The sequence below is a fragment of the Notolabrus celidotus genome, chromosome 10 (genome assembly GCF_009762535.1).
Source record: "Notolabrus celidotus isolate fNotCel1 chromosome 10, fNotCel1.pri, whole genome shotgun sequence".
Taxonomy (NCBI): Eukaryota; Metazoa; Chordata; class Actinopteri; order Labriformes; family Labridae; genus Notolabrus; species Notolabrus celidotus.
Genome location: NC_048281.1, coordinates 11,169,391 through 11,197,300, shown reverse-complemented (window position 1 = coordinate 11,197,300; position 27,910 = coordinate 11,169,391). Strand labels below are relative to the sequence as shown.

General features: G+C 39.8%; 1 protein-coding gene and 1 long non-coding RNA gene across 2 annotated transcripts in view; one reads left to right on the top strand and one right to left on the bottom strand.

Moving 5' to 3' along the window:
• The window catches only part of LOC117820751, a 66,887-nt gene that overhangs the window by 6,645 nt on the left and 32,332 nt on the right, over positions 1-27,910 (bottom strand). Inside the window, 8 exon segments of the mRNA XM_034694664.1 lie at positions 1,274-1,284; positions 1,287-1,333; positions 2,558-2,642; positions 6,213-6,283; positions 11,169-11,223; positions 16,383-16,426; positions 18,728-18,805; positions 19,115-19,185. Coding sequence (XP_034550555.1) covers positions 1,274-1,284; positions 1,287-1,333; positions 2,558-2,642; positions 6,213-6,283; positions 11,169-11,223; positions 16,383-16,426; positions 18,728-18,805; positions 19,115-19,185 — 462 coding nt within the window.
• LOC117820754 lies at positions 7,631-17,620 on the top strand. Its single transcript, XR_004632833.1, has 3 exons — positions 7,631-8,037; positions 14,063-14,155; positions 16,925-17,620. It is a non-coding gene; the product is annotated as an uncharacterized LOC117820754 (long non-coding RNA).

The following is a 27,910-nucleotide window of genomic DNA, read 5'->3' as shown; positions in this document are numbered from 1 at the left end:
CCTCCTCACGCATGAGTTCCAGGACAGGTCTCAGGATGGTCGGACTTTATGCACAAAAAGGAGGCTGCAGAGGTCACGATGCAATGTTACAAGATGTCCAAGATGGTGCACGAAGCAATGCAACATGTGATTTGATGTATTTAATCAATGAAAGATCAAAAAAATCTGCAGGTGGTTGTTACTTGCACGAAGATTGCACCAGTTGCGTTACACAGATGGTATCACCCCTTTTTACCAGGTGGCTGGCTCAAAACAGTCCCGGTAAAGTTCCTGTAAAAACTCATCCAATTGCGTTTCACATATGCAAACCAACTCAGATAATTTCACAAAGTTTAAAGGAGTGTCATGCACGTGGGAAAACTGACCTTAACTGCCTAACCTGTCATATTTAACCCTAATATTTAAGCTCTTGTGCACAAAGTAAGAATTTTTACCAGCTGTGGTTAAGCTTGCAAGATAAATCCATCACCTTTACAGACTTTGATGATGATTGGGGTGAATATCTCGGCGAGGATGAATTCTGCAGCCAAATTAAGTTGAGTGAAACTGATGACACAAGCTGCAATTTTACCAAAACTACACAGGAACTAGTTTTAAGGGGTTAAATGTTCCTTCAAACTGTTGTTGTTCTTTCCACTGGGGTCTAAAAAACTTGGCAGTTAGTGTTCAACCAATCAGAGATGTTGAGTGCCGCAAAAGTCCTTGTACTTTCACATCGAGTAGGTATTTTTTGAGGGTCCCAGGAATGATTGGAATCTAATTTTGACTGAAACAAATTTAAACTTACTGAAAGAGCAGATTGCCGCTCGTTTCTGGACTTTTTGACTCTAAATAGTAGCATAATTTAAATAATAAACATTTTTGCAACCACTGAAGTCGCCACCTGCTGGTTGATGGAGGTACTGCAGGAATAACACCTAAAGGCTTCGACCACGTCTTATATCCAGTCTGTGAAATCATTCACTGATCTGAATCGATCTTTAAAGCTGGACTAATACATTTCACATTTCATTTTTACCTTCCCTGTGTTTTTGAAAATACATAAATATATCATTCATAACATTTTAAAGGTTTAACAAGGAAGCATGTGTAAGAGGATTCATTGTGTATGTTGAGGTACAGTAACATCTACCTCTACCTGACATCAGCAGACTCACCTCTGTCTAATACAATCACACAAAAGTGAACAATGTGTGTGTGTGTGTGTGTGTGTGTGTGTGTGTGTGTTTGTGTGTGGTGTGTGGTGTGTGTGTGGTTGTGTGTGCAGACTCACCTTTGGGTAGGAGGGACGTCTCTGCGAGGAGTCAGCTTCTTGTTGTCCTCCAGGAAGTTACTGAGAAACAAAAACAAAAGCTTCAGGATGTGAAGGAAAGAGACGAAACATAATGAGGATGTTTTTAAAAATGTCTTTGTGTAACAATAACTGCAGAGTCCCTAAAGTCCCATAAAGATGACGTTTTTTATCTTGTGCACCCAGAGATTATCTAAAATGTACAACCAGAAAAGATAAAAATGATCACCTTTTGGACACTGTTGGAGACTTGTGGAGCTTAAGATAAAAACTTGTGCACCCCTTATTTGTACTGACTTTTTTACCGTCTTGTGATATATCCTTACATCCCTAGTGCCCATGAGATGAAAAGAAACTCACTTGTTCTTACAACAAAAACATTTGTGCATAAAGAAGTATCCATGCACACAAGATAGTTTCCTCACAGGCACAAGATAATCATTTGTTTTTAAAAGATAATAATTTCTTCCATGAGGGAGAAACTTGTGCAAAATAACTTATGAGCACAGGATAATTGCCTTGCATTCACAAATTAATAACTTCTCCCCACAAGATCATTTCCTTTGCACATGAGAATAATTCACAAGACAAACACAAAATAATATTTGTGCAGTGTTCCCACAAGATAACTTTGGTGCATGAATTAATAACTTGTGAATGTCTTGTATCCACATATTAATAACTTCTGCATGAAAGATTAAAATTATGACTTTGCAGGGCTGAAGGAGATGCACATGCTAGTTGTTTTTGACCCTAAAGGACTCTAAAGTCTTTATAGAAAGCGTCTAGGAAATAAAACAAATGAACGAGAAAATAAAAAGCAGTCAATGATTTCTTCCAGTATGACACATGTAGCTGACTATTATTTGAAGATTTGGACTGATTTATCCTAACCTAATCTTTCATTTTTAATGTTTCTAAATATTTAAGGGCTCCATAGTTTGCTGCTTTTTTGTTGTTGTTTATGTTTTTTCACTAATGCATCAACAAATAAATTCTCTCCATGCCGCAGTTATTCTGAAACGAATACAACACCAGCTGCTGCGTGAGTTTCGTGCACTCTGAGGTTCAGATCCTTGTAACGGACACAGATCTGATCCCAGACAGCTGGTGTTGTTCTGCGATCATCTGTCACGTGATGTTTCCTCTCTGTGTTAATGAGACGAGGAGCTGCAGGTTCTCCTCTGTGCTCATTACGTCTCTCTGTTAAACACGCCGCAGAGAGTTCGTCGTCACCGCGCAGAGAAGCTTCTGTATAGTCTCTACCTGTTGTTCCTGGACGCCATCTCCTCCCGCAGGTTCCTGATGTCGTTGCGACATTTCTCGATCTCCACCACCTTCATCCCCTCCACTGCAGAGACACAGAGACATTCATCAGACTCCTCATCATCACTTAAACACAAACATCTGATACGTGTGAAGGAGTTCTGAGCGTCTCAGGGTGGCGCTCGCCCTCACCCCCAACCGTCACATCGTCCATCCTTTCATGCAGCCTGTGATCTGCAGCTCTGTGAGTTTGTCGGGCTGCATGTCTCAGCAGCAGAATAAGATGAAAACTTTCTGCTGATCGCTCTGAGTGGCTCTTAAAGTTCACTTTGGTGTAAACGTGGCGCCCAAGAGGAGCAGCGGAGGGGCTGGAGGACGTCTGAGAGTCGGCTGATTGGACTCTCCGTGTCCTCCTCTGTCTGCCTCCTCGCTCTCTTTCATCCGTCCTCCTCCTCCTCCTCCCACTTAAACAGAAAAGGTCGCCTCCGACAACACTCCAGCTCCCGTTAGGATTGGTGACCATGGCGACCAAAGTGATGAGAGGATGGAGGATCTGTGTGGGTGCCCCACTGTTACTCTGGCAACCAGGTATCGAGGCAATTGGCATGCTCATGTGAAGTGGCTGTGCGTCAGATGTGAAACTACAACTACAGTGCAGGCTGTCAGCTAGAGTGGGCGCTGATTTAATTTATGAGTTTTGTTCTCCGATCGCACGGCTTCAGCTTCTCCTCTCCGCTTTCTACGGGTCAGAGGATTTAATGTGACACCAGAGAGAGGATCCAAATACAACACCTCATACTTTAAAATCACTGAGCTTTAATTTATAGAGACTGTTGTTAACATCTCACTCTTTCTTTGCTGCAGAAAGCTCTCCCTGTCTTTATTATTATCATGAAAGAGGCTGCTCTCTAAAACTCACCTTACATTCAGTCAGTTGAATTCCTGCACCTTATTCTAACAGCTGTGTTCATATTCAGAGATAAAGAGGTGCTAATTATTGTGGCAAATGTAGTTATAACTAAGGTTGTTATTGTAACAATAGTGATAATTATTGTTCTTATCATTACGTTTCTGTTTGTTTGTATTCATTATCTATTATTATTATTTTTGATTTACTAATTTATTTTTTATTGTCTTGTTATTATTTAAGAATCACATTTTTTATTTTTATTGTTATATGACATTGTCAATTGCAAGTGTTTAACACAATTCTGTCCAAAAAAATGCTAATAAACAAAGTAAAAAAGAAAAAAACTCAACTACTTTATCCGGGTTAAATAGATTTTAAATAAATAATAATACAAAAATATTCAATATAAAGAAGAGACATATTTCAGGTCTTGATTCCCCCACCAAAAAAGTTTAAACAAATAGGAACATTTTTATTTTTGGTGTTTTTTTCAGATGTCACATTTAATAGAACTGAAGAAAGTTGGATTTTTTTTATTTTATTGTAGAAATATACCTAAACTGTGACGATTTAAAGTTATATTTAAAATGCAAAAAGTGAATCACTGCTTGAATAATTGTGGAAAGAATGAGGTTTAACTTCCAGAAGCTCCTGCACAATTTCATGAACCTACATTTAGTCCACTGCTCCCGTCACTGAGCACAGTTTCACGAGCTGCCTTTGCGTACGAACATTCGTACGAAAGAGTCAAATCCTTTCATTTAGTTTGTTCAAACACATTAAAGCGTCTTTCTGCCTCTGCACTTATTTTAATTCATGTAATTATGAAAGAACAATTCAAAGTGATCATAAATAAACATTAATTTAACCTCTGTGTCGCTCTCCCTACATTCATTCAGCTCACGTGCACGAATAAATCAGTGAGCTCACACCTGTCGCTGAGTTCACACTCTGATCCAACAGGAAGCTGCCGACAGTCAAGTCAGGGGATGTTGTCTTGGCGACAGAGAGGAGTTATTACGGAAGTGCAGCTTCACGTGTTAAAACACACACACGTGTTCGGAGACACAGATGACGGCCAGGGTCTCAAGGTGTGTGTAATGACAAGTCTGGTGTGTGTGACTGCATGATGAGGCGTCACACTCTGCCCACTCAAACGTAGAAACTCCTACGCGGTCGTGTGTGTAGCTGAAGGAAACACCTGCAGAGTTACGTTACGTCACTTTAAACCCCGACAGCCTGATGAGGACGATCCTCTGAGCTCAGAGAAGCTGTTTTAAAACTGGCACCGATTGATCTGAAGGGGAATGATTGCGAGCTTAGCTTCATCAGACTGCATCAAATAGGTGCAAAATCACACCCAGGCCAACATCAAACAGGTAAAATGTATATATGCTGAGCAGGAAATTGCTGCAGGTTTGTATAAAAACTGTGATTTTCGTCGCAAGCCGGAAAAACATTTGTTGTTGCGCAGACTTGATGTTCAACCAGCAGACTAAACTTGACCTTTACCTTTAATCCAGTCGTACAAAGGAGGATGCAACGATAGAAGGATCACTGATTAAATGTTCCTGTGGTGGATTACTACATCAGCTGGCCGTTTGAGAACACTGAGACCTATTTAATGATGAAAAAACATGGTGAGCGATCACTGCAGAGAGCCTATCATCACACCTTTATTGATTTTTTTTTATAACTGGCTTTATCTTCAGAGTCGGTACAGAGTGCCAAAATGCCATCAGGGACAAACTGCGCCTGCAGCTGCAGAGTTAACAGGTCGGCAGCCTCAGAGGAGCAAACTTCCTCCTCACAGTTCATAAAACAACAAAAGTAGAGAAAGTGATAATGGTCAGCTGAGGGAGCCAGACCCGCTGCGCTGAGACAGTAATAAATTCACTTTAAACAGGTTAACGTTTGGTCATGTTCAGAGTATCTAATAACAACACGAGGTCAAAAACCTCTGGAGGAGAGTTGGCAGACCACATAACCTGCAGAGCGAGCGATGACTTATCTAATCACAGAATAATAAACTGTGCATGAACACAAGTTCAGGCTGCATGCTCTGAAGGCATGCAGGAGGAACTACTGTACGCTAACGCACAATCATCGCGTTAAACACCGCTGTACGGAGCTTTAATGATCAGGAACAGACCAAAGTTTTTCAAGTTAGTTAAAAAATGTTACGTCTTTGAAACGACCTGCGATGACCTTTCACTACAGAACTGTTTGTTTAGCACTAAATAGAACCTGAGCTAAGACTGTGACTCTTTGGAATGTTAGCATGGTGTATCAACCGCCAGGATGCAAAAAAACGAAGCAGTATCCATCTTTGAAACTTAACAAATTTTGTGTCGGATTCTCGTCTTTTGGTTTGTTTTAAACTGACCGAACGAAAGCATCACTTTTATTCAAACTGAGGGATAAGCTCAGTAAGAATGGATTGAAGTCATTCGTCCACGCTACCTGCTTCGTCTCAGGGTCAGCACAAACACACTCATAAAGCTCTGCAGCTTTGTGCAGCTTGCTCTAGTTTGTGTCTGATTGTGAAGATGAGCTGTTAGCATCTCTACTCTGCTGCTCAGTGCATCCATCCATTCATTTGATATTCAAAGAATAGTCCTGAAATATGAACTTTTCAAAGCATCTAGTGTAAATAAAGTGTTCCTCTTTTTCCTGGTGAATGTGTTGAAGCTGATCTCAGATGTGTGAAAACATGACAGTGTGTTTAAGACGGGACAAACTTACGCTCAACTCTCTTTTCCAACATGGCGAGACGGTTTGTGACCTCGGTCTTCAGCTCGTTGATTTTGAACGCCCTGGAGATGGAAAGAGAGAGAGAGATGAGTTCAGGGAGACATGATCAGAGTGTGAGACTTTGATCTGTGACAGCAATAAAGTGTGTTGTTGTGAATCTTTACGCCTTCCTGCTTCAGGAGGAGTCTTTTAAAAACATCTCTGCTCTACTGTTTGTGTTCTGTTCCGATGTGTACACAGACCATGCCTGCAAACATGCAAACCTCTTGACTACATCAATATTTATTTAATAATTCATAACAAGCAACCCCAAGTGTTACTGTGTTGATCTTTTATAAAGAAATGTTCTTGCAAAGATTCTTAGCTGTTTTTTTTTGTGTTGTGCTTCAATCCCCAACCACTAGTTGGCAGTGTTGTAATCTATTCTCAGCTACTTGACCCACTTTCACTTCAAAGTAAAACCAAAAACTAAAACAGAAAATGTACATTCCTAGTGTAAACAAAATAAACACAAGTATTTGCCTCTATTGGAATTGTTTATGGTGGCTAAGTATTTCTTTGTTTTGTTCCAGCCGTGTTAAAGGTTCTCTGTCCCTTAAATTGTGCCAAGTTTTCATTGGTTTGTTAAAACAAAAAGACAAGAAATGATGTTTCTAATTCAGATTTAATAGTACTTTACTTTACAAAGGCAACTTTTACAGGTAGCGTTGTAATAGCACATGGCAATGCAAGGATGTTTTTATTGAACCTTCCGTAAGTCTATTTGCTTTACGTAACAATCAAATAAAAACGTAGATGTAACACGAAGTTAAAAAACATAAAGTGACAAGGATTTTATCCAGAAAAAAATTAGCTGATCAATAACGGGTCAAACCTGGAAATATCAGGATATTAGCGTCATCCTGAGCAAACTATGAAATGGTGAAAATCTCATTATATAGCATCATATCAAAATACAGTGAAAATATAATTTTGTCTGGTCTTTGTTTAAATCTATCCCTACAATGAAACATGCTTTATATTGTATACATATTTCTGTTTTATCTTATTTCTGTGTTGTTATTGTAACAAAACACCAAGACAAATTCTTCATATGTGTAAAACTGACATAAATAAACCCGATTCTGTTTCTGATTATTGCAAAATATTAAATCCTAACACCCGAATCATGATATTTTGTCGTATCGCATCATATCATACCGTAATGTATCTTATCGCTCCTTATCGAATCAATCCTATCAACAGATCTTTGCCAATTCAGGATATAATTCTTGCAGCCTTGCAGTTTATGTATCATAAGGGAATATTAATTATTGTGGTCATTGATTTAAGAAGACTTACACAAAGTTTACAGGTTTTTTTTTACAATAAACTCACAAATTAATGACCAAAGACACAGGCTTATTTAAGCCCATCTTATAGATTATAGTTATATATAACTGCCTAATTATGCTCCAACACTGCCTTCAGATCTTTATGTGACACAATTAGCAGCAGCAGTATCTTCTTTGTCTCCTATCATCTCCTAATCTCACGCAGCGTAGTTTCCTGTGCTCTGTCTTGTCTGGTAATCATCAGTGTATTTCAAACGGAAAAACCCAGGGACACCAAATTATCCTCCACGAACAGGGTGTGTTAAATAATATCTGGAGTCAGCGGGGAAATGTAGCAGCACTGCAGGGAAAAGCTTGTAACTCTTATTTTGAAGGATTAATTGCTCCTGTATGAGTCATGGCCGTCCTTCGGATTCCTGAGATTATGAAACAAAGTGGAAACCTCCTGTGGTGATGACGTCACTCTACTAATACTGATTAGGGTAAGCAGATAATCACTCACTGCTACTTTTTCTTTTCCTCGTGCAGAGAACAATCTCTGTTATACATATTTCTGCAGCTCTTGCACTACAGACCTTCTTACAGGAGCTTTAAATGTTCATTACGAAGCATTATCTCTACTCCTGACCACCACAGAAGCTTTCCCTTTGCGCATTTAAATTCTGTCTCTGTCAAAAAGAGCAGGAACTCTCTCTCCATGTTTTAAGAAAACTACACGATGAAGCAGGAGGTTTAACACAACTTTAAAGCTTTCATTTTATGCTCCACATGTGTGGTACAAAACCCAGAAAAATGCAGATTAGCTGAAACTCTCGAAACAACACCATCCGATACGTCACACCACCATACCATTTTATATGTCACACTACCCTATGACATGATACATTATGATACCATACCATCTTATATTACATTATACAATATGACATGATAATAGAGTACGATAAGATATGATATGATATGAGGTGAAACGACACGACAGCACAATACGAAATATGACAGATTATGATGTGGTGCAATATGGTAACACAGGATATGATACAATACTATACTATATAACACAACAGGATTTTGATTCGATGCTATACCAAACAGAACTAAACGAAACAGAACAGAATAATAACATACCATAGCATACCATACAACACGAAACATATGATGTGACACAACATGAAACTATATCACACCAAACTAAACTGTATGAAGCAAATCAGAATTGATCAAAACCATACTATGCGAAACCACATGAAAATTTAAACCAAACTGTACGAAGTAAAAACAGAATTGTACGGAACCATACAATACCATACGAAACCTCACAATGATGACACGGAAATGATACCAAACCAAACCAACCTGTACAAAGCGAAAGGGAATGGAGCGAAACCATACAATTTCATACGGAACAAAACGACACGTAACAATAACACACCAAACCAAACTGTACGAAGTGAAACGGAATGGAACAAAACCATACATTACAATACGAAACAATGCGATACATCTCGTTAGATACAATACTATACTAAAGGTGTGAAAAAATATCAATACAGCAGTATAACGCAATACTTTGACCTCCAATATGATATCGATATTTCAACTCTTAATATCAATATTTTTGTAATAATAAAAATTCACATTATAGCCGAGTTGGAACTAAAATACAACTTCAGTATTTCAAAAAAAAAAACACAATTAAATAGTTTTGACTCAATTTGTCCTTTCAATTTTGAGTAATATTGTGATTTACATTTAAACCATCCCTATTTTTTTCTTAGTTTACTGTGTAAAATAACGCAATATATCACAGTATTGTGATATCTTGACATATCGTGATACTAGCGTATCGTGACCCAAGTATCGTGATGCGTATCATATCGGGAGGTTCTTGCCAATACTGACCCCTATATGATACCAAACTAAACCAAACCTAACTAAACGGAAGAAAACAACACGAAAACGATACCACATCAAACCAAACTTTACGAAGTGAAACAGAATGAAACGGAAACAATGCGATAAGTCTTGTTATGTACAATACGGTATGATACCAAACTAAACCAAACCTAAATAAACGAAAGAAAACGGAACAAAATAATACCATACCATGGCATGCAATACGAAACAAAATGACACGTAGTGACACGGCAACCATACCACACCAGACCAAACTGTACGAAGCGAAACAGAATGGAACGGAAACAATGCGATACGTCTGAAACTAAACCAAAGCTAACTGTACGAAACCAAACTGAGCAAAACAATATGAAACGATAGGACACGATACGATACAATAGGGTACGATAAATGTCATGGAGTGTTTGCTGTCTTATCTGCAGCACTGTGAATGTCCTTGTTATTGAAATGTGCGTTTATAAATTAATCTGCCTTTCCTTGCTGTGTCATTTCTTTGGCTCTCTGTTTTTTAGCTACTAAGCTTCTGTTTTTCATTATCATGCTCAGAGATACTCGTTTTCTACGTGTACATTGATTCTGTGATTCAGGTTTGTGTGTTTTTATTTGGTTATTGCATAAAATTACTAAGAGGAGACACTAAGACACTACTGTTTTTGAGTTGCTACAATAAGCAAGACTAGATTTCTCCCTTTAGTAATTTAACTTTTTAAGGTGCTTTCTTTACCAGCTACGCTCCGATACATGGCGGCACCACTTCTAAATTTAACCCCTTGACATCCTGGGACTTTTTCAGCTTACGAGGACTTCTTCTCTGCTGCCAGCACCCTTTCCTGTCTTCTCCATATTACAGTTTTTTTTTAGAGATGAATAATGGGACCCTACAATACATTACCCATGGTGCACTACTGACGCTCACTTGTCTGAGTAATGTCAAACTAAAGTGGACTCAAAAGTGTTGACAGCGACATTGGCCCGACTCCAGAAGGGCACTGAGAGGACACAAACTGAAGCAGAGATTATTTTTTAATACTACAGTCCAACAGAGCAGTTTTTCAATAGACCCTTGTTGTAAAAATCAGCATTATCTTCTGATTTCTAATAATTTACTGACACTGTCTGCACAATACACATGCCAACAAGTGACTACAGAGAGAACTGGCACTTGTTTGCTCCACTTAGAGCTCCGTCACAGTTTAATGCTCCTGGTAGCTCCCAAAAATCCACTTTTAATGCTTCTGCAAGAGTCCAGACGGGTTACTGCACAGCAAAGTATCATGGCAGTAGGGTTAAATAATCTGTTTTCATCTTTTTTATGTGGTGTTAGGCATAAAAACCTAAGAAAAACAAGGCTACAGGGGCGCTTAACCAATGATTCAAACAGCAATCATGCAGGATTCTGACGCACGCTTTTTCATCCATATGAGCGGCTGATCTCCGTAATTGTGATGCACTATCAGTGTTCTTTAAAAACCTATTGCATAAACCTAAAGGTGCATATAAACAAGCTTTCAAGTGAGGTTGTTTTTGTGGATTTGTCCCAAAGAAAGGCTCTAAATTACGTGCAGAAATAAAGTGGACGAGAAGCTTCAAACTTTAATTTAAAGGAATAAAAACAAGAATGAGAGACGCTGTGAGGGCGACGAGCAGCAGAAAGAGTTAACAGACAAAGTGCGAACACAATCAGTCAGCTGCTTACCTTGAAAACTGCTCGGCCACTTGCGTCAGTACATTCTGAAAGAGTTCCTCTTTATCTGCGGAGAGAAAGCATGGAGCTGTTACATATAAACACACCCACACACATGTACACACACACTGCCGGACCACACACTCAGGTGTAAACAGGTTGGATCCACTGCTGCAGATTTATCACTATAAACACAATAAAGTAAAAGGCACAGAGCATCAGAGCTCCTCACCCAGTTTCTCCCTCACAAACATACCGTCATGAAAAAAAGCAGAGTTTGTTTCAGCCAATAACAGCACGGCAGACCGCCAGAGCAACAGATGGCAGAGGCAGAGAAGTGAGAAGACAAACGATAAATAAAATGTGCCTCCTTCGCTCCGCTCTCACCATCAGCACTCGGAACAGGCTAGAGGGAACCGGCTGACAGCTTGATGTGTTAACAAGCCACTTCTGATTTCTGTTCCCACACAGCAAGAGCACACAAACAAAGCCCCGTCATTGGCTGAGAGCTCCACTGTTGTGGGCAAAGTCCAACACGGTGTGCCAATAATTTCACGGCTATGAGAAATTGTAAAAAAGGAAGAAAGGGTTATGTTCTGGCAGTCACGGTCTGTACATTGTGTCACTCACATTCCATCTTTCATGCCGGGGTCAGAGGTCACGGCAGACTAAAAACAATGTTGTTAAAAAAATTCCTCTCTGTGATTAATTAAGCTGCAGCAGCCAGAGTGACTAAGATGACTGGATCGCCACAGGCATGCAGCTCTCAGGTGACACATAAAACATCTAAAGGATTTCCTTACTCAAGCTTTGCTCCAAAAAGATGACGCTTTTATTTCTAAAAAAAAGTCTCTGGCCTCTGAAAGTAAAGACACTGCACAGGTGCCTTTAAACTGTGTTCCTCCTAATGGCCAGCAGGGGGCGACTCTCGATTTATTTTCTCAGTAAATATTTTCCTAATGATTTATGGTCTTGATCTGTAATTTGAAGTCTTCTTCAACACAGCATGATGTTCATTTAGTAAATAATGTCTCATTTAGAGTCACAGAGACTGAAAAGCAGAATGTGCTCTATGCTTCTATTTTTAGTCCAAGCACTGTCTCCCTCAGGCACTCCGGCAGGCATTGGCTGAAAAATGATCAGTGTTGACTAAAAAAGCACAACTCCATCATAAGCCTGGAACTTATAGATGGCTAGGCTGGGACAAAATGCAACGTAGAGAACAGGAAGCTGTGCCCGGAAGTCCTTTATCGCCAACTGCTAGCTTAACTGGGAGCCCTAAAATGTTGGCGGTGACCCCCAGAGGCAGCAGGCGAGCTCCAAGATTTTAGGGCTCCTAAATAACTTCCTAAGAAAGGCACTAACCTGAAGTAGAAAGAAGCAAGAAGTCCTTTAATGCTTCATATAATGCTTCAATGTTGGACCTCCATACTAAACCTTGGAAAAGTAACATAACACGAGATTCCTGGATGTTTGCGTAATCCGTGGACGTGTTTTCTGGTGTGCCAAAATTAGGGTTTAAGGACACCAGTATAAGATAAATAAGGAGTTTTTTTTAGTACAAAAGATCTCCTTTAAGGACACTTTAATAGCTGGCTGATACAACCTGCTAACCAAACTATCCTGTAAGCTCACTCTTTGGTCCCTTCAATCAAATCGGGTGTCTACTTGCTTCAGAAAGGCAAGACAGCAATGACCAGAATGTCAAATCCAAGGCTTAAAGCACGTGTCCCGCTTTCCAAGGCTGATGTTAGACCATAAGTGTGGTTCCGTTTGAAGTGTCTTCCTGTTTAAAGGAAGTTTTTTGTGATGTCTCGACCCTCTCTTTTCATAAAGAATCGAATAGTTCATATTTTCAAAAATTTGGCACCATGTTAGTATAAATGGTATTACATAATTTCTTAAATACAGATCAGAGCTCCCTCTGCTGACTGGCTGTGGTATAGCACAAAAAGCCCCCCTCACCCATCTAAACAGATGGGACATGGTTAAACATATAATTAGTACTTGTGCGGATTTCAAAGTGTTTATTTTACTGAGAAGTTAAGTTTTCATTTGTTGTTAATGCTGTAGAGTTCAGGGAGTGTAACTCCATGACCGAGGGTCTTTAACATGTTCAGAGTGTTCAGGGTCAAACATGTTTATTAGCTCAGAGAAAACATGTCAGCACTTTCTGACGACCTACATAAAAATGATCTTTTCATTCACTAAAGTCTGACGACTATGGTCCAATGAGTGTAACTTATGGTAAGGCCAAACATTGTTGATTTTGGGGTTGAAGAGAGGGCAGGAGGATCTGTGTTTTTAAAATAACTCACCGTCAGAATGAGGAGACTGGATTTGTGCGCTGCCTCTCAAATAATAAAAGGCCAAACATTAACCTCATGACCAACCATGAGCCTGTTTAATGCTGCTATAAAGAAAAGGAAACCAAACTGCTGTGCTAAATTGTTCTACAAAACAAGCCCTATATAAATATGAGAGGAGCATAAAACTACTTTTAAGTAAGCAGAGTGAGACGAGCATGGTGGTTCCCCTGTAGTGACACTGCTTCCTGCTAAAACGCTGAGCCTGCAGAGTGAATAACATCAGATTTTTGTAGTTTCATTTTAAAATTTCTTAAAAAACGATGGAGTACATGGAAAATTGAACGTAAACTAGCATATTTACTTTAGCTGTGTTACCTGCGGCAACAAGGATTAGCATAAAACAACAAAAGAGCCAAACCTGCCCCAAACACACCACCGTGAAATCTCACATATTCAGTTTTTAATGTTAGTTCTGACTGTGGATCAGTGTCATGTTGATGCTCCATCATTTAAATCTTTTAATGTGAGGAAACAAACATTATCTGGTAGTCAGTGTCTGTCGAAGCTGATAAGATGTTATATGCTTGTTGTGAACAGGCTGAGGAGGTCAGCGCTGGAGTTCGTCGCCGTCACTGATGTCCCGTTAAGTTTCCATAAAATGAGTTTTATGGCTCTGAAGAACTGAGAGAGGTAAATCAGTACTTTTTATAGGTGTTTGGAAATGTGTGAGTTTATGTGAGCGAGCATGTGCTATTTTCATAATAATAAAAACGAGTGTGTGTTTAATTTACAAAGATTTACTGGAATAGTATTCTTCTTCTTTTATTACCTTGCTTCGTTAAATACTTGGTTCTGATTGGTCAATACCTTGTAGCAAGTGAGTTTATTCCTCGAGTGTAAAATGTTGATCACAGACTTTCAAATCAAATCAATTCACAGAGGCAGTTTGGCACATTTCACCTCTGCCTGTTGACACTGTGGCAAAAATGAGGATGTTTCAGCTAACTTGTCCCAGTTTCAAAGTCCAAAAACAGTTTCATGGTTATTTTCACTGATTCTCTCACTTCTTTTACGGACGATTAGCTACTTCAGTGTGACTTTTATTCAAACGCTCCTTAGTTTCTGCTTGCTTGTTCTCTTTATTTCTAACTGAAAGTTTTTATGTTACTGACCCAACTGTGGAGCCCTGCAGGTGCTCAACAGATGCTAAATGAGAAACGTCTTAGGCCTTGTCCACAAGTACGTGGATCTTTCTGAAAACGGAAACAGAGTTTTAGGTCACTGAAACTGAGGTTTTCAAAAACACCTTCCAAGGTGGAGATTTTTGTAAACTCTGGTTTGTGGTTTTCGTGTGGACGGCAATAATGAAGGTTTTGGGAAACGCTGACATACCTGTGCATGGTAATTGTTGTTTAGATGTATTGCGCATGGCGGGCTACTGGTTTGTTTACGTCTGCTTGGTGCAGTTAGGTTTAACTTATAGACTGTATAAATAATTGACATAGTATCAGTGACGTCACCCATCTGTTTCTGAAGCTCTGTTTTGTAGCCAAACATCGGTGGGTGCCATGTTGGAAATGCTGAACACAACTTAACTTCCGTAAAGCTACTGTGAGGTAAAGAGGCGGGCCTTTAGCATCCTCGTTAAGAGCTACAGTGTTCACGCCTGTCAGCTGTGCCTCTAATTACGCAAAACTTGTAATCTTAATATCTTCCAAACTGCCGTGTTATGAAATTCACCCTGTAACACCCTGTACAGTTTGTGCTGATAGAGAAATTAGCTATCCAGACTTAAGCTAATTTTTTGAACCAGGCTGTAAACATGTTTATTTCTGCTGTAAAGATCTTTTTTTTCTAATGGGAGTGTATGTGGTTCAAGTGCTTTTGGAGTCAGCCTCTGGTGGACATTTGAGGAACTGCGGTTTTAAGCTTTTCTGCATCAGCTAGATTTCTCAAGACCAGAGGTTTTCTGCTTTAAATAAATAAATATATCACACTGAATAGTCTTTAATTCACCACACAGTTTAAAGCACGCCTTGGACGTAGCTTCAGGGTATTTTGTTGTTTTATATCTATATTTAGACAAACCTATAATGTTACAGTGTTAGATATCCATACGAGAAGTGGTGAAAGTTTAAATTAGTGTGTAACAGCCAAGTGGCAACCTCAGGTCTCAAAAAACCCCGCTCCAGGACAGAGTTTTTGACCTATACTGCAGCCAGCCACCAGGGGGCAGACGCTTTGCTGGCAGCTTCACTTCCAACTGAGCGAGATGCACCCCTGGTCCCTCCTAGCTGCATTCAGACCAGGAGGCGTTCATCCCTCCACAGACTCCATTGTTGATGTATCACGCATGTATGAAGACACTGCTGGCTGATCCCGCCTACTGTCTCTTTTTGGTCCATTTAGATAGTTAATGTAGATTGGATGCAATAAACATCTTGAAAATGTTATGGTTGAAAAATGTAATGTTTTACATTGATTTGTTGTAGGCTCCTAAGTGTAGTTATACACATATTTAGTGTTTTTTAACCTTTTTTTTGTCCATTAAATTAAAATAAATTATGCAAATTAAATAATGAAGTAATTTAGCGACTTCTAGCAACTTTTAGAACAGCCAATAGCTACTTTCCTCATAAAATCTGCAGTTCCTCAAGTGTCCACTAGAGGCCGGCTCCTAAAGCCCAGGAAACACCATTAACATCCATGTTTACATGTTCATTTACACAGTAAGAAAAAACATGTTTACAGCCTGCTTCACACAACATATCCCATGTGTCTTTTCTGTTATATGTGTGTGTATGTGTAACTTAGAATAATGTCAAGAACACACTTCAGATGCCTGTAAAACACTCCAGCTTTTAGCATCGTATTATGGTATGTGTGTTTGTTTGCGTGTGCAGTCCCTGGAACTCACCTGCAAGCCCTCCTCCAGTCATTGGCACCACTCTGTACGGTGACCTTCAACACAACAGGACACACACACACAAACACACACACACTCAGGTTAGCTTTGAGAGCCGAGCCAGTGAGAAGAGCAGACACGCTGTACTTTTCCTCCAACTTACAAAAACACAAACTCACAAATGCCTACACACATATGCCCACACACACCTACACATTCACATACACATACACACACACACACACACTGTTTACAAGGAAGATTACTGACACTCAAATGGTGTTTGACAAATAGAAGGTTTCAGATTTTACCCTGAGATAAGATAGTAAACACACACACACACACACACACACACACACACACACACACACACACACACACACACACACACACACCTTTAAGTCCATCCAGCTCAAACCAACCGACGTCAGGTCTCAGATTTCTGGTTTTGAGTTAACCTGGTTGAGTTTGTGTCTGTTCAGATGTTTTGTTCTTCCTGTTCTGGTCAAAGCGGAAAGTTTTGGATGACACTGCACTTTTTTTTTTCTCTGAAGGTCACGGTGAAGGGCAGCTGCTTTGTGAATTTCCACTTGACAGATAATGAAACAGGATGTGTCATCTTTGGAAAGGACTGCTTTCAGGAAATGAAGGTGCAAACCTTTCAGAAACCTGGGCTCAGATTTTACAGATCTCAGGGTTGAAATGACAAAAGACTCATCTGTGCTCGCTTTACGTACGAAAATATATCCGTACGTTTTAAACTTAATCATCAAAGCCCTCATACTTCCATTTGTGTTTGAATACATACATCCACTAGAGGGCGCCACTCAGATTCTAAAGTTTGACGACAACTAAGAGGCAAAATCAGACGGTGATCCGAGAGGAAACACGTCGTGAAACTAAATTAATTTTCTTTAAAGTATGACGTCATGTTTCGTGTTTTATACAGTCTATGGTATGAAAGTAAAGGCACTCTTATGGAGTAAGGGTTGTACGATAACAAATGTTTCAGGTCCTTTTTTCCTGGATTTCTGTCCCCTTTGTTTTTTGCGACTCTGGTTTCAGTGGTGTTACACATTTTGAATATCTTTGAATATTAAAATAAAGTCAATGTTAAACAGTAACGCGAAATCAGAAACGACCTGATGTATTTCTAAGAATCGCCTCTGCTGGAGGCGTTGGATGGGGCCACATGTAAATTAAAGTTTGTTTAGCGCTGCAACTTTTGCATGAGTAGCACAAACTGTCCTTCTCACATCATTTACATAAACTTATCATGAAGAAACTGTTGTCTGTTTGTGTCTTCCTTTACATTTCATTATTGCTGCCTTCTGATTGCCTTACTCCATGTATTTTATATCCATAGCCACTTTCTCAAAGACTGTCATCCCATCTCCCCTCCCTTTTTATTTTCATTTTATTCTACTTTACTTTATTTTTTTGTTTCATCTCCATCTTTTTAGAGAGTCTTTTTAACATCTGGCAAGGGACTACGGATGTAAACTAGCCTTTTGGCTAATTCTGGCATATTTACAAAAAAATTAATTAATATGCATGGTCCTTTTAAATGGAAAATAAAATAAAATAAATGAAGAAACATTTGTGCACAATATCTACAGGTAAACTATAGAAATAGTGCTCACAGCCTTCTACTAAAGCAACATGATATTCAGGTCAGAGCATTTCTTAATGTGTCCGTTTTTTACAAATGAACTCCGGAAATGTTCAAAAAAATGTCAGGACAGCCTGCCCCTGAATTTTTCCAAAGTTGATGTTCACACAAGTCCATCTAATTAAAGTTTTTGCTGTAAAACAGGAGGAAAAGGGGAAGTCACTGTGATTGTTTATCAATGTTAGGTGTTATAGGTCGTATTAGCAGTAGCAACAAAAGAGAAATGAGAGAAGAAAAGCGAATTAAGCAGCTTTATGTGTGCACAAAGATCACACTAGTCCTACCCTGGTCTCTTGATAGAAATCTAACCGTTCACGGTGACTTTTACATGCTGTGTTCTCACACCAGCTCAACCAGACTTGCAGAAATTTGACTGGAGGGCCAGCGATAAAAAGTCTGGATAAAATCATCCTTAAAATGTGTCCAGTTGTGTTCACGAATGCAGCTTGCCCTGAAGCTTCTAATGACCTCAGCTACAGTAACGTGGTTTCTATGCAAACCTGCGTTTCGTGGCCGCTCATTGTGGCAATATAACAGCCAAGGAGAGCGGGGAGACACGGGGATTTACAGTCAATCAAGCAAATGCGTCCTTCACTCTAACAGCCAGCTGCTGGACTGAACGATCGTTCTGTCAAACAATCAATTTATCAATAAAGACATGAGTGCTGATGCAGCTTTTTAATACCTCTCTGTGTTGTGTGGCATGGTGGGGTCAATGGACACCATGGCTCCAGAGGAGTCCAGCAGGGTCAGGTTCGTGTTCCTGCATGTGGACAAAAACACACAGTTTCATTATTTTCTCATGTTGTTTATATTTATGTGTTAAACATAAATACATCTAAACATAACAACAGAGCCATGTTGAATTGGATAATCTCACTGTAAGACTGTATTCATCACATAATCAGGATCTCCTGATGTTAAACTAGGACATTTAATTCACAGGAGTTAATCATCACTGAGCTGTTTACAGACTGCCAACGATAATTAACCCGACGGATGGAGGTATAAACGTGTGTGTGTGTGTGTGTGTGTGTGTGTGTGTGTGTGTGTGTGTGTGTGTGTGTGTTACCTTGGCACACCCAGTGCTGTACAGAACAGCTCCTTAATGTCACACGGGCTGCAGAATCGACTGAACACCACCTGAGGCAGAGAAACAAACAATCAATGATAAGGACGTGACCTATAATCAGTCTAACAGCTGAAGAGCACGCAGCGTCATATAAACACTGATTCTGAATATGAACCTGCTTCTGATGGCAAAATTTGAAATGCAGATAAAGTAAAAAAAAATGTCTTCTTGAATGGATCAATAGAGCGGGTTTGAGTTTTTGTGGGATTTGATGTATTCATGTGTTTTTATTAACTTATAACTTATTTCAACAACTGTATGTTTCCTGCTCATGCATTTGTTTACATGTTCCTATACTTATTGCAATAAAACAATACAAAGGGTGTGATACAATACAATATGATACACCAAAATATGATACGATATGATACAAAAGGATACCACATGTAACGATGCGGTACGAAATATTATGATACAACACGCTACGATAAGCTGCAATAAGATGTGAAACGGCACGAAAAATTACAATATGTAATAATATGACAATATACAATATGATATGTAACGATGTGATCTGATGTGATACTATACGATACGGCAATATACGATATGATACCACATGAAACGATGCAATACGAAACATTAAGTATGTAGCAACATGACAGTATACGATACGACATGAAACTATACGATGTGATACAATACAATACGATATGACACTATGACATTATCAACAAGATATGCAACAGTGCGATACAATACAACACGATACAATACAATAAGCCACAATACGATATGAAATGATACGACACAAAATATTACGATACAAACATTATGTTACAATTCGTAAGATGTCATGTAAATACAGACACAGCTAAATACAACAGTCCAAAAGATATAATATAATACGATACGACATGAAACGATATGATAAGACATGACATAAGACAACATAGTCTATATGGTACACCAACTTAGTATAGAATAAGATACGATAAGATACGATGCACTTGGTTGTGTTTGAGGGGATATTTATCTTGAACCTGTGTTGCACGTTTAACTGCTTGAAAAATAGAATTAGTCAAATATACGAATATAAACAATCCACACTTAAATACTGCTTAACCCCTGCAGACTCAAGACACATGACAGTTTTGACAGAGGCAGACACAGAGGAGTGTTTAAAAAGGTTCAGGTGACACTGGAGAAGTCTGCATCGTCCCACAGAAGGTAACAGATAGCCACAGTGGAGACGGGTCAGAAAACACTCTGAGTGCTGACTGCTCATATATGGAGTGGAGGGATGGGTGTTTACTTCTCCCTATAATCTTCCCGGCAGTCTCTGCTCGGGTTTTAAACGTGCAAAGATATTGCCGTGCCACACTCACTTATTAAACCCCAGCAGCCCCCTGCAGCAGAATAAAACAGCTCTCCTTCCTCCGACTGCAGTCATCATGTGAAAGTGGAGCAATCAACCACTGGGGACGAACTCTGAGTCTAAACGTGAGGGCTTCCCACGCTCCAGGCTCTTCCTCTGATTAAAGCCGAGCACGCTGCAGCTCAGTGACAGTAAACATTTCTCATCCCCTCTCCTCCTCCTGCTTCATAAACAAGGTCGAACACTGTCACCGTGCACCGCCGATGATTTGTGTCATACAGAGCGAGGGATGACCCACATAGATAATGCAGGCATTTACATGTGATGGCATCTCAGAGCGGCAAACAGCCGAGTGGGAGTGAGAGGTGACCGGGGGAGGACGGGCAGCGTGAGGGAGGCGGGGGAGGGTTTAACGAGGGCTGTCAGGAGGGCGAATGAAGAGATGATTGTGGAGGAGGAGGGAGGTCAAAGAGCACTTCAGCAGTCTGGCCGTGGCAGCCTGTCACAGGTGGAGAAGACAGCGGCTGGTGGAGGTCACTTCACAAACGTCACGCAGACACACGATTTTTTATTCCTGCTCTCAGTCCCTGAACAGAGTCATGTTTTTATATCTGAGTGTTTGATTTGTTGAATTTTATGCTGTGCAATTATGCATGATTCAGCGCTGGGCTATTATTTCCTCCTACATCAATTTTATCGTCACAAAAGCCACAATTCTGTCCTTCAACCATGCAGATTATAAAAGCATTCATTACCTGCTGTCATTATCCTTAAAAACACCTGAAAATACACATTTTATAATATTTCTGTCTCTGAAATTTTTTGTAAAATTGCTCCAGTCGATCTGATCAGCCCAGTCTTCAAACAGTTTTGTACTGTTCCTGATTTTTATCAAAATGTGTTCTCTAAAAGTGTAATTTTTTGTCTCTGATAGGCTCAGGTTGTTATTTTAAGTGTCTGATAACATCCCAGAGAGGATCTCTGAAGAGAAAGACTTATTATAACAGCAGAAGATGCTTTTGTGGACATGAAATTGCCATTCCATTGCTCTTTTCTCCACCACCGCCTTAATGATTAAGCTTTTAGTTTATTCTTTTTACTTTAAGGGTTTTAAATGGTCAGTTTGGCTGCAACACAAACAACGCTGCAACGATCGTCAAAGCAGGAGGCTCTAAGAGAGGTGTAGCTCGGCTCTTTCTCTGCGTGGACCATGGAGTCTGTCCTCGGACCCAAAACCCTCCTGCAGAAGTCCCTGTATGCATTATGTGTGTGCCTCTAAACATCAACCATCAAGGAGCTTTATAGGCGGTTATCAAGGATCAGGATGATTGGAAACATTGCTGGGGGGCTTGTTTAACTAGGCTAAATAACTGGTTTTCACCATGGAGTCTGGTGGCTTTGAAGAGAGTGGTCTATCAGCTGTTTCTGGACCAAACGTCATTTTACTGTTTATAGAATTAACTCTTTCTTTGAAGGGATCTTTTCTGTTATGTTGTCAGACCCTTAAAATAACAATCTGGGATGATATGGAGGATAGGCTCTGTAGGTAAATCATAGTGAAGGAGGGGAGGTGGTCAGGTCATTTAATTGCGTACAAATCTTTTTTTTCTGTGAAAGATAAAAAATGTGTTCGACCTTTACGTGGACGGACTCTGACGATCACACTGCAGACGTTACAGCCTGGTTTGCAGCTGCAGGTTGAAAACTTTTTCATACCTGCAAGTATTTTAGACCCAGAGTTTGAGAAACACTGCCAAAATGTATACATGGAATAATGACTATAATAAAAAAGATATTTTCATAGCACCTTTAAAATAAGGGTTTGGAAAGTGCTCTGACCTACAGGCAAAATAGTATAAAAAAAACAAAGGAAGAACCAAAACTAACGACCGACAGCAGCAGCAGATGAACCCAAACTAGACTATTAATACAAAACAACATTAAAACCAACAGAAGAAACCAAACAATACTCTATATCCAAACAACATATGAATTTATGTGTTATTTTAACTCAAACAACGTAAATACACAGCTGCAGAAAGAATCCAAACTACACAAAAGTCCAGCCAACGCAATAAATCCAAACCTCATCAGAACTCAACATCAGAGCAACCAAAGAAACAAAATTAATCCCAGCATCAAAAGATCCAAACAGAGGAAGAACCCAAATAATGTTACTAACCTTATATCACAAGTACCCAACAGCGGACCAACCAACCAACACAACAAACCAAACCTTATGAGAACCCAAATGCACAGGAACCCAAACAACAAGATAAATCCAGGACCTTCTTATAATCCAGCCATCATTAACATCACAAAGTACATACTTGAGGATTGAGTCCAACGTCGAGGGGGGTGACAGAGACAAGAAACTCCTTCAGAGAGCGGCTCATTGGATCCATTTCCTGCACACAGAGTCTCCTCAAGGCTTACATCAGGAGTTTTCTTTCTCCTTATAAATGGGACACACTCACCTAGTTGGTGAGACGCTGATGAAACGCGTTTGTTTCTTAAAACTGCTGTCAATTTCTAGAATTTAAAGTTTTGAACTGTATTGTGAGTGCTGACATTTTTCAACTTTTTATCATTAAAGTCCAAGCATCAGAAATAAACCAAACAACCAGGAGTCCACTCATGAGGGTTTTTCAGGGCTGATAACAAAAACAGATATTCAGACAGATCTACATTTACGGAAGAAACTTAACATTTTCTGTCAAATGTAAAATTAAAAAAAAAAGCTCCAACACAAGACGTAGTTTAAAAGGCTTCAGCATATTCAGTCAAAACTGAGACCCTTTAACATCATACAGGAGTTAACCAGTTACAGTGACATCACACAGTCATGTGACGTCCAGCCAATCAGATCGTATTGTGGGCGGGACTTAAGCTGAGCGAACAGACCCAGAGAGAAAAACACACCAGCAGTCGAGTTAAAGTAGTGCTCTTTTCAATCAATGAATTTGATCAGTGATTGGTAAAATAACACGATTAACTAGAAAACCGAGGAATCCAAAAGATCATATATGAACAACCCAAACCACACGATAAGTCTGTACAAAGAGGTCCAAAGCTGCAAAAAGGACTAAAATCCCCCTTTAAAATATTTTATTGAGCCGGGTTTGGATCCCAGAGATAAAGATGAAACATCAGTATGTACATTGAAATGCATTCGACCATACTGTCACTAAACTGTGTTTTAATTCTGCTCTTGGTTTTTGTTTAATCTGCCCTGTGCTGCCCTCCTGAGTACAAATGTGTTTACTTTTAAGGTCAATAACCGAGACAAACATGTGACCATGATTCTTAACTTTACTGATAAGAAAAGAGAGAGAGAAAGAGAAAGAGAAAGAAAGAGATCACTGAAATATTAAAAAGAAATCAGGGATCCTGAAAGGAACTTCAGGAGGGGCAGACATGATGAGAAGAGTCAGCAGTGTGTCCTGTGTCCTGTGTTCTGTGATGACAGAGACTCTAATGCTCCTTCATTGCTCTCTTTGTTCAGACTCTGGACACTGAGTCTGTCGTTTGTTTCAAAGCAGAGGATGTATTTTTATTTCCCTCTCAGAGAAAACAAACGCACACTCTCATTTTGAGATGCTGCAGCTGATTTCAATAACAAACCCCACTTCATCATAATCGCTCCCCTGCTGCTCCTGCTGCTGCTCCTCATGCTGCTGCACACGGCGTTTAGGATGATGATCCTGCACAATGCAGCAGCTTCATCCACTGTGATGCTAATAAGAAAGAGACCTGGACACGCTTACCAGAGTCTGATTATTCTTGGACAACAAAAGGGACAAACACACGCTGAATGAAGGGTGAAGGAAGTAATAACACCAAGCTGTGTGCAGCATTAAACAAAGAGAAAACAGGAGCTTGTGTACACTCCTGCCAATCCATCAATTTACATCATAATCAATTCACGTCCCCTATGATTCCTACTGATCTAATCTTTAATCCTAAAACCTGATTTGAGCGCTTGTATCTGTTACATAGCCTCCGCAAGCAATTCCAGCCGAGCAACAAGTGACAGCCCACCCACAGCTCGATATTATTGACAGTCAACACAGAAGATCTGCTACAGGAAGAATCTGCACAGAGAGAGAGAGAGAGAGAGAGAGAGAGAGAGAGAGAGGGAGAGAGAGAGAGAGAGAGAGAGAGAGAGAGAGAGAGAGAGAGAGAGGGAGAGAGAGAGAGAGAGAGAGAGAGAGAGAGAGAGAGAGATACATACAGCAGCCAACAAAGACGATCGACCTGCACGACTGTAATGATTTTCACTGAGAGAGGAACGTGCTGCAAATTCATAAATAAAAACAAAACTCGGATGCATCGACGACAAACACGCTCCAGAGAAGTAAACATTGCAAACATAAAGACAAACACTGGAAAGAAGAAATACTGACATTCTTCTAGGAAATCATGGATGCTGCATCCTCCACTCTACAGTACGGGGATCATAAGAGTCCATGGCATGGGTAGCTTAACTGCTTAACAATATATACAGGTTTAGGAGCAACATATGCTGCCATCCAAAGTATCTGGTTCTTCACGCTCAATATTCCAAATCTCGCGTAGTAAAACACGACTTCAGTGTAAACAAACATGGCGGACGAACAGGAAGATTGTTTTCGGCCTCTTACTTTCCAAAAACACACACAAAAAAGAAAAACAATTATGTTAAAAGGTTCAAGAGACTTTTGTTTTCACCTGCGTCATGTTATTGTTTGTTTTTACTTCCTCTTCCGTCAGTCAGCTGAGTCAGCTTGCGTCTTCATTGGCTTTTGCTCTGGTACACATGGCTTGGCTCCTCTCGGAGCATCCCACACGCTACAGGATTTCTAGTCGCAAATATTAAATATGTTCATTATTTACGATCTCTCCCTCTGAGGCCTTCCGCGTGTCTCCGACCGGACAAAATCACTCTTAACACACCCCACACCACAGGAAAATCACACACGATGTCATTTGCAAACATCAGACAATCGGGCCTTTGCTGGCTTTGATCTTAAGGGGGCGATCGGGACAAAAATCAGCCTGATTATCCTGTAGTGTGTACCAGCCTTTACATATTTCAGCAAAACCACATTCTGCAGGTCTTACAACAGCATGGCTCTGTAGTAGAAGAGTCCACGTGCTGAACTGGCCTGCCGGCAGTCATGACTCATCCCCCATTGAAAACATTAAATACGCAAAAGAAGACCCTGAACTGTTGAGCAGGTGAAATCATCTTATCAGGCAAGAATGTCACAACATGTCACTTTAAAGTCCAGAAACTGGTCTCCTGGGTTTACCAACATTTACAAGAAGAGCTGATGAACACAACTGTTTCTGTCACGATGTTTGGACCTCAGCATGTGTCTTCATTGCTTCTGAACATGCAGCTTGTTTCTCCTTCTCTAAACGCTTCGGGCCGTTGAAGGTCTACTGCCTCTGCAGATCCACAGACAGAGTTTTACACTCGTCCTCTCGCTCTACTGCAGGACAAGGAAACAACATAGATTTGGTGCACGCAGTGTGTGAACTCCATAAAGACGACACAGCGCAGTAAATGCAAAGTTGCCGTGAGGCATAAAGCTCTTTATATGGCCGGTTTTATGAGCTGCCATTCCTCCTCCATTATTGGTTCTTCAATGTAAACAGAGCTTGAGCTGCTCCACTGAGACGATCAGTGTGCAGAGCTCTTCACTGAGTGTGGAGGAATAACTCTACACACACTGAGGAAATGAGCTCTTTATTACCAAGAGAAGAAGAAGGGATGTTTGCACTAAAGGAATCGTTTGTGCTTTTGATTCTGCAGCTCCTGATCACAATGAATCTGAATCTGCTCGAGGTGTTGATCTTATTATTTTAGGATTTACTGTCAATAATCTCTGCAGCTCTTCAGTTAGTTTGAATTTTTTGGCTTATTTTAACATAATTTTTGTGCGTCATGATAAATTCTAATGGATGCAGTCCTTCTGTTCTGCATAAAACAAAATATTTTAAGAGTTCACCTTGAACTTCTAGGGGAAAAATGTGTGACATTTTTCCGGGTTTTTAATATCTTATAAACCTAAAAGTTTGAAATGGAGGTTGCTTTTTAATCCTGTTTTATAACTTCTCTTTATTCCTTTTTATTTTATTTTTTTGCAGTGATGTGACTATGTCTTTATATGTTCTAATATTTGATGTATTTGACTCTTGCAATCTTAATTTGTGATGCAGAACTTAAGTGAGTTTTTTTAGTTTTTAAAATGTGCTTTATAAATAAAGTGGATTGGATTTAACAAAATAAAAGCCCACGTTGAAAAACTTGCAAACAAAAAATAAAAGCACATTTTCCCCTTTTTTTATTTCAATGTCTGACTTTTTTAATCCTCAAGTCATCAACATGATGACAAACTGTGCAGCCTGCTCATCAGTTATTCCACTGCAGCTCGACTGAACATCAGGAGGTAACAGAAAGGTCACGAGCCGCTGACACAGATATCGTTTGCATACATTTGCTTTCTTTGCAGACGACTTCAGTATTTGCAACATTTATTACAACACCTCAAATAAAACCAGGATGAAGACTGATGCATGAAAACAAAAGCAGTCTGTCCGTCCTGTCAGATATATGTGTTATCCAGATATAACGTGTGTGTGTTAGTGTTAGTGTGTTAGTGTGTTATTCAGAAACTGTGAAGTGTATTTAGAGGTCGGATCCCAAGTTACTCTTCAACCCCGAAGACTCCAGAGAGAGCAGCGGAGCAGAAACAACCCAGATTAACTTCCTAACACACTGACCTGTGGGATTATTTTGCCCATGCAGGTTGTTATTCCAACATCACAGGCAGAGATGAAGCTTTTAAAGAGGAACCAGAAACATTCTTCTTTTCAGAGAGAGTCATTTAACCTCACGAGACGAGGGAGTTGTTGGTCTACCCCTTCTTGGAGTTTGTTTTGTTCTTGACTTTAAAGATTTAAACTGTTCGTTTTAATCCAACATACTGTGTTGATCTGGATATTCGAGGCAGTGGTCAACTAACCTCCTGTTTTTGTGAATGGAGTCTGGTGCTGTTGAAACGAGTGATGTAACAGCCAAAGGGTCGATAATAATCTCCTCACAAACACATGAAAGGTGACAGAACGTCCTGATCAGTGTAAACACAAACACAGAAACAAACAAACAAACAAACAAACCGGATGAGTTGCTGACCAAAGGCCAAACGTTTCTGCAAAATCGTCTCAATTTACTGCAAATTACATCGCCGAACTTAGACTGAAACTTCTTTGGGGGGAAATTCTACCGAAATCAAATGTAAGTCTGCATTTGATCCTCTAGTCTGCTAAATTGGTGCACTTTTTCTGCACAAACTTCGTTGAAAAGTTAAAAAACTTTACTGTGCAAACCCATGCATATTTATCCTCCGATCATTAAAATGCACATTACT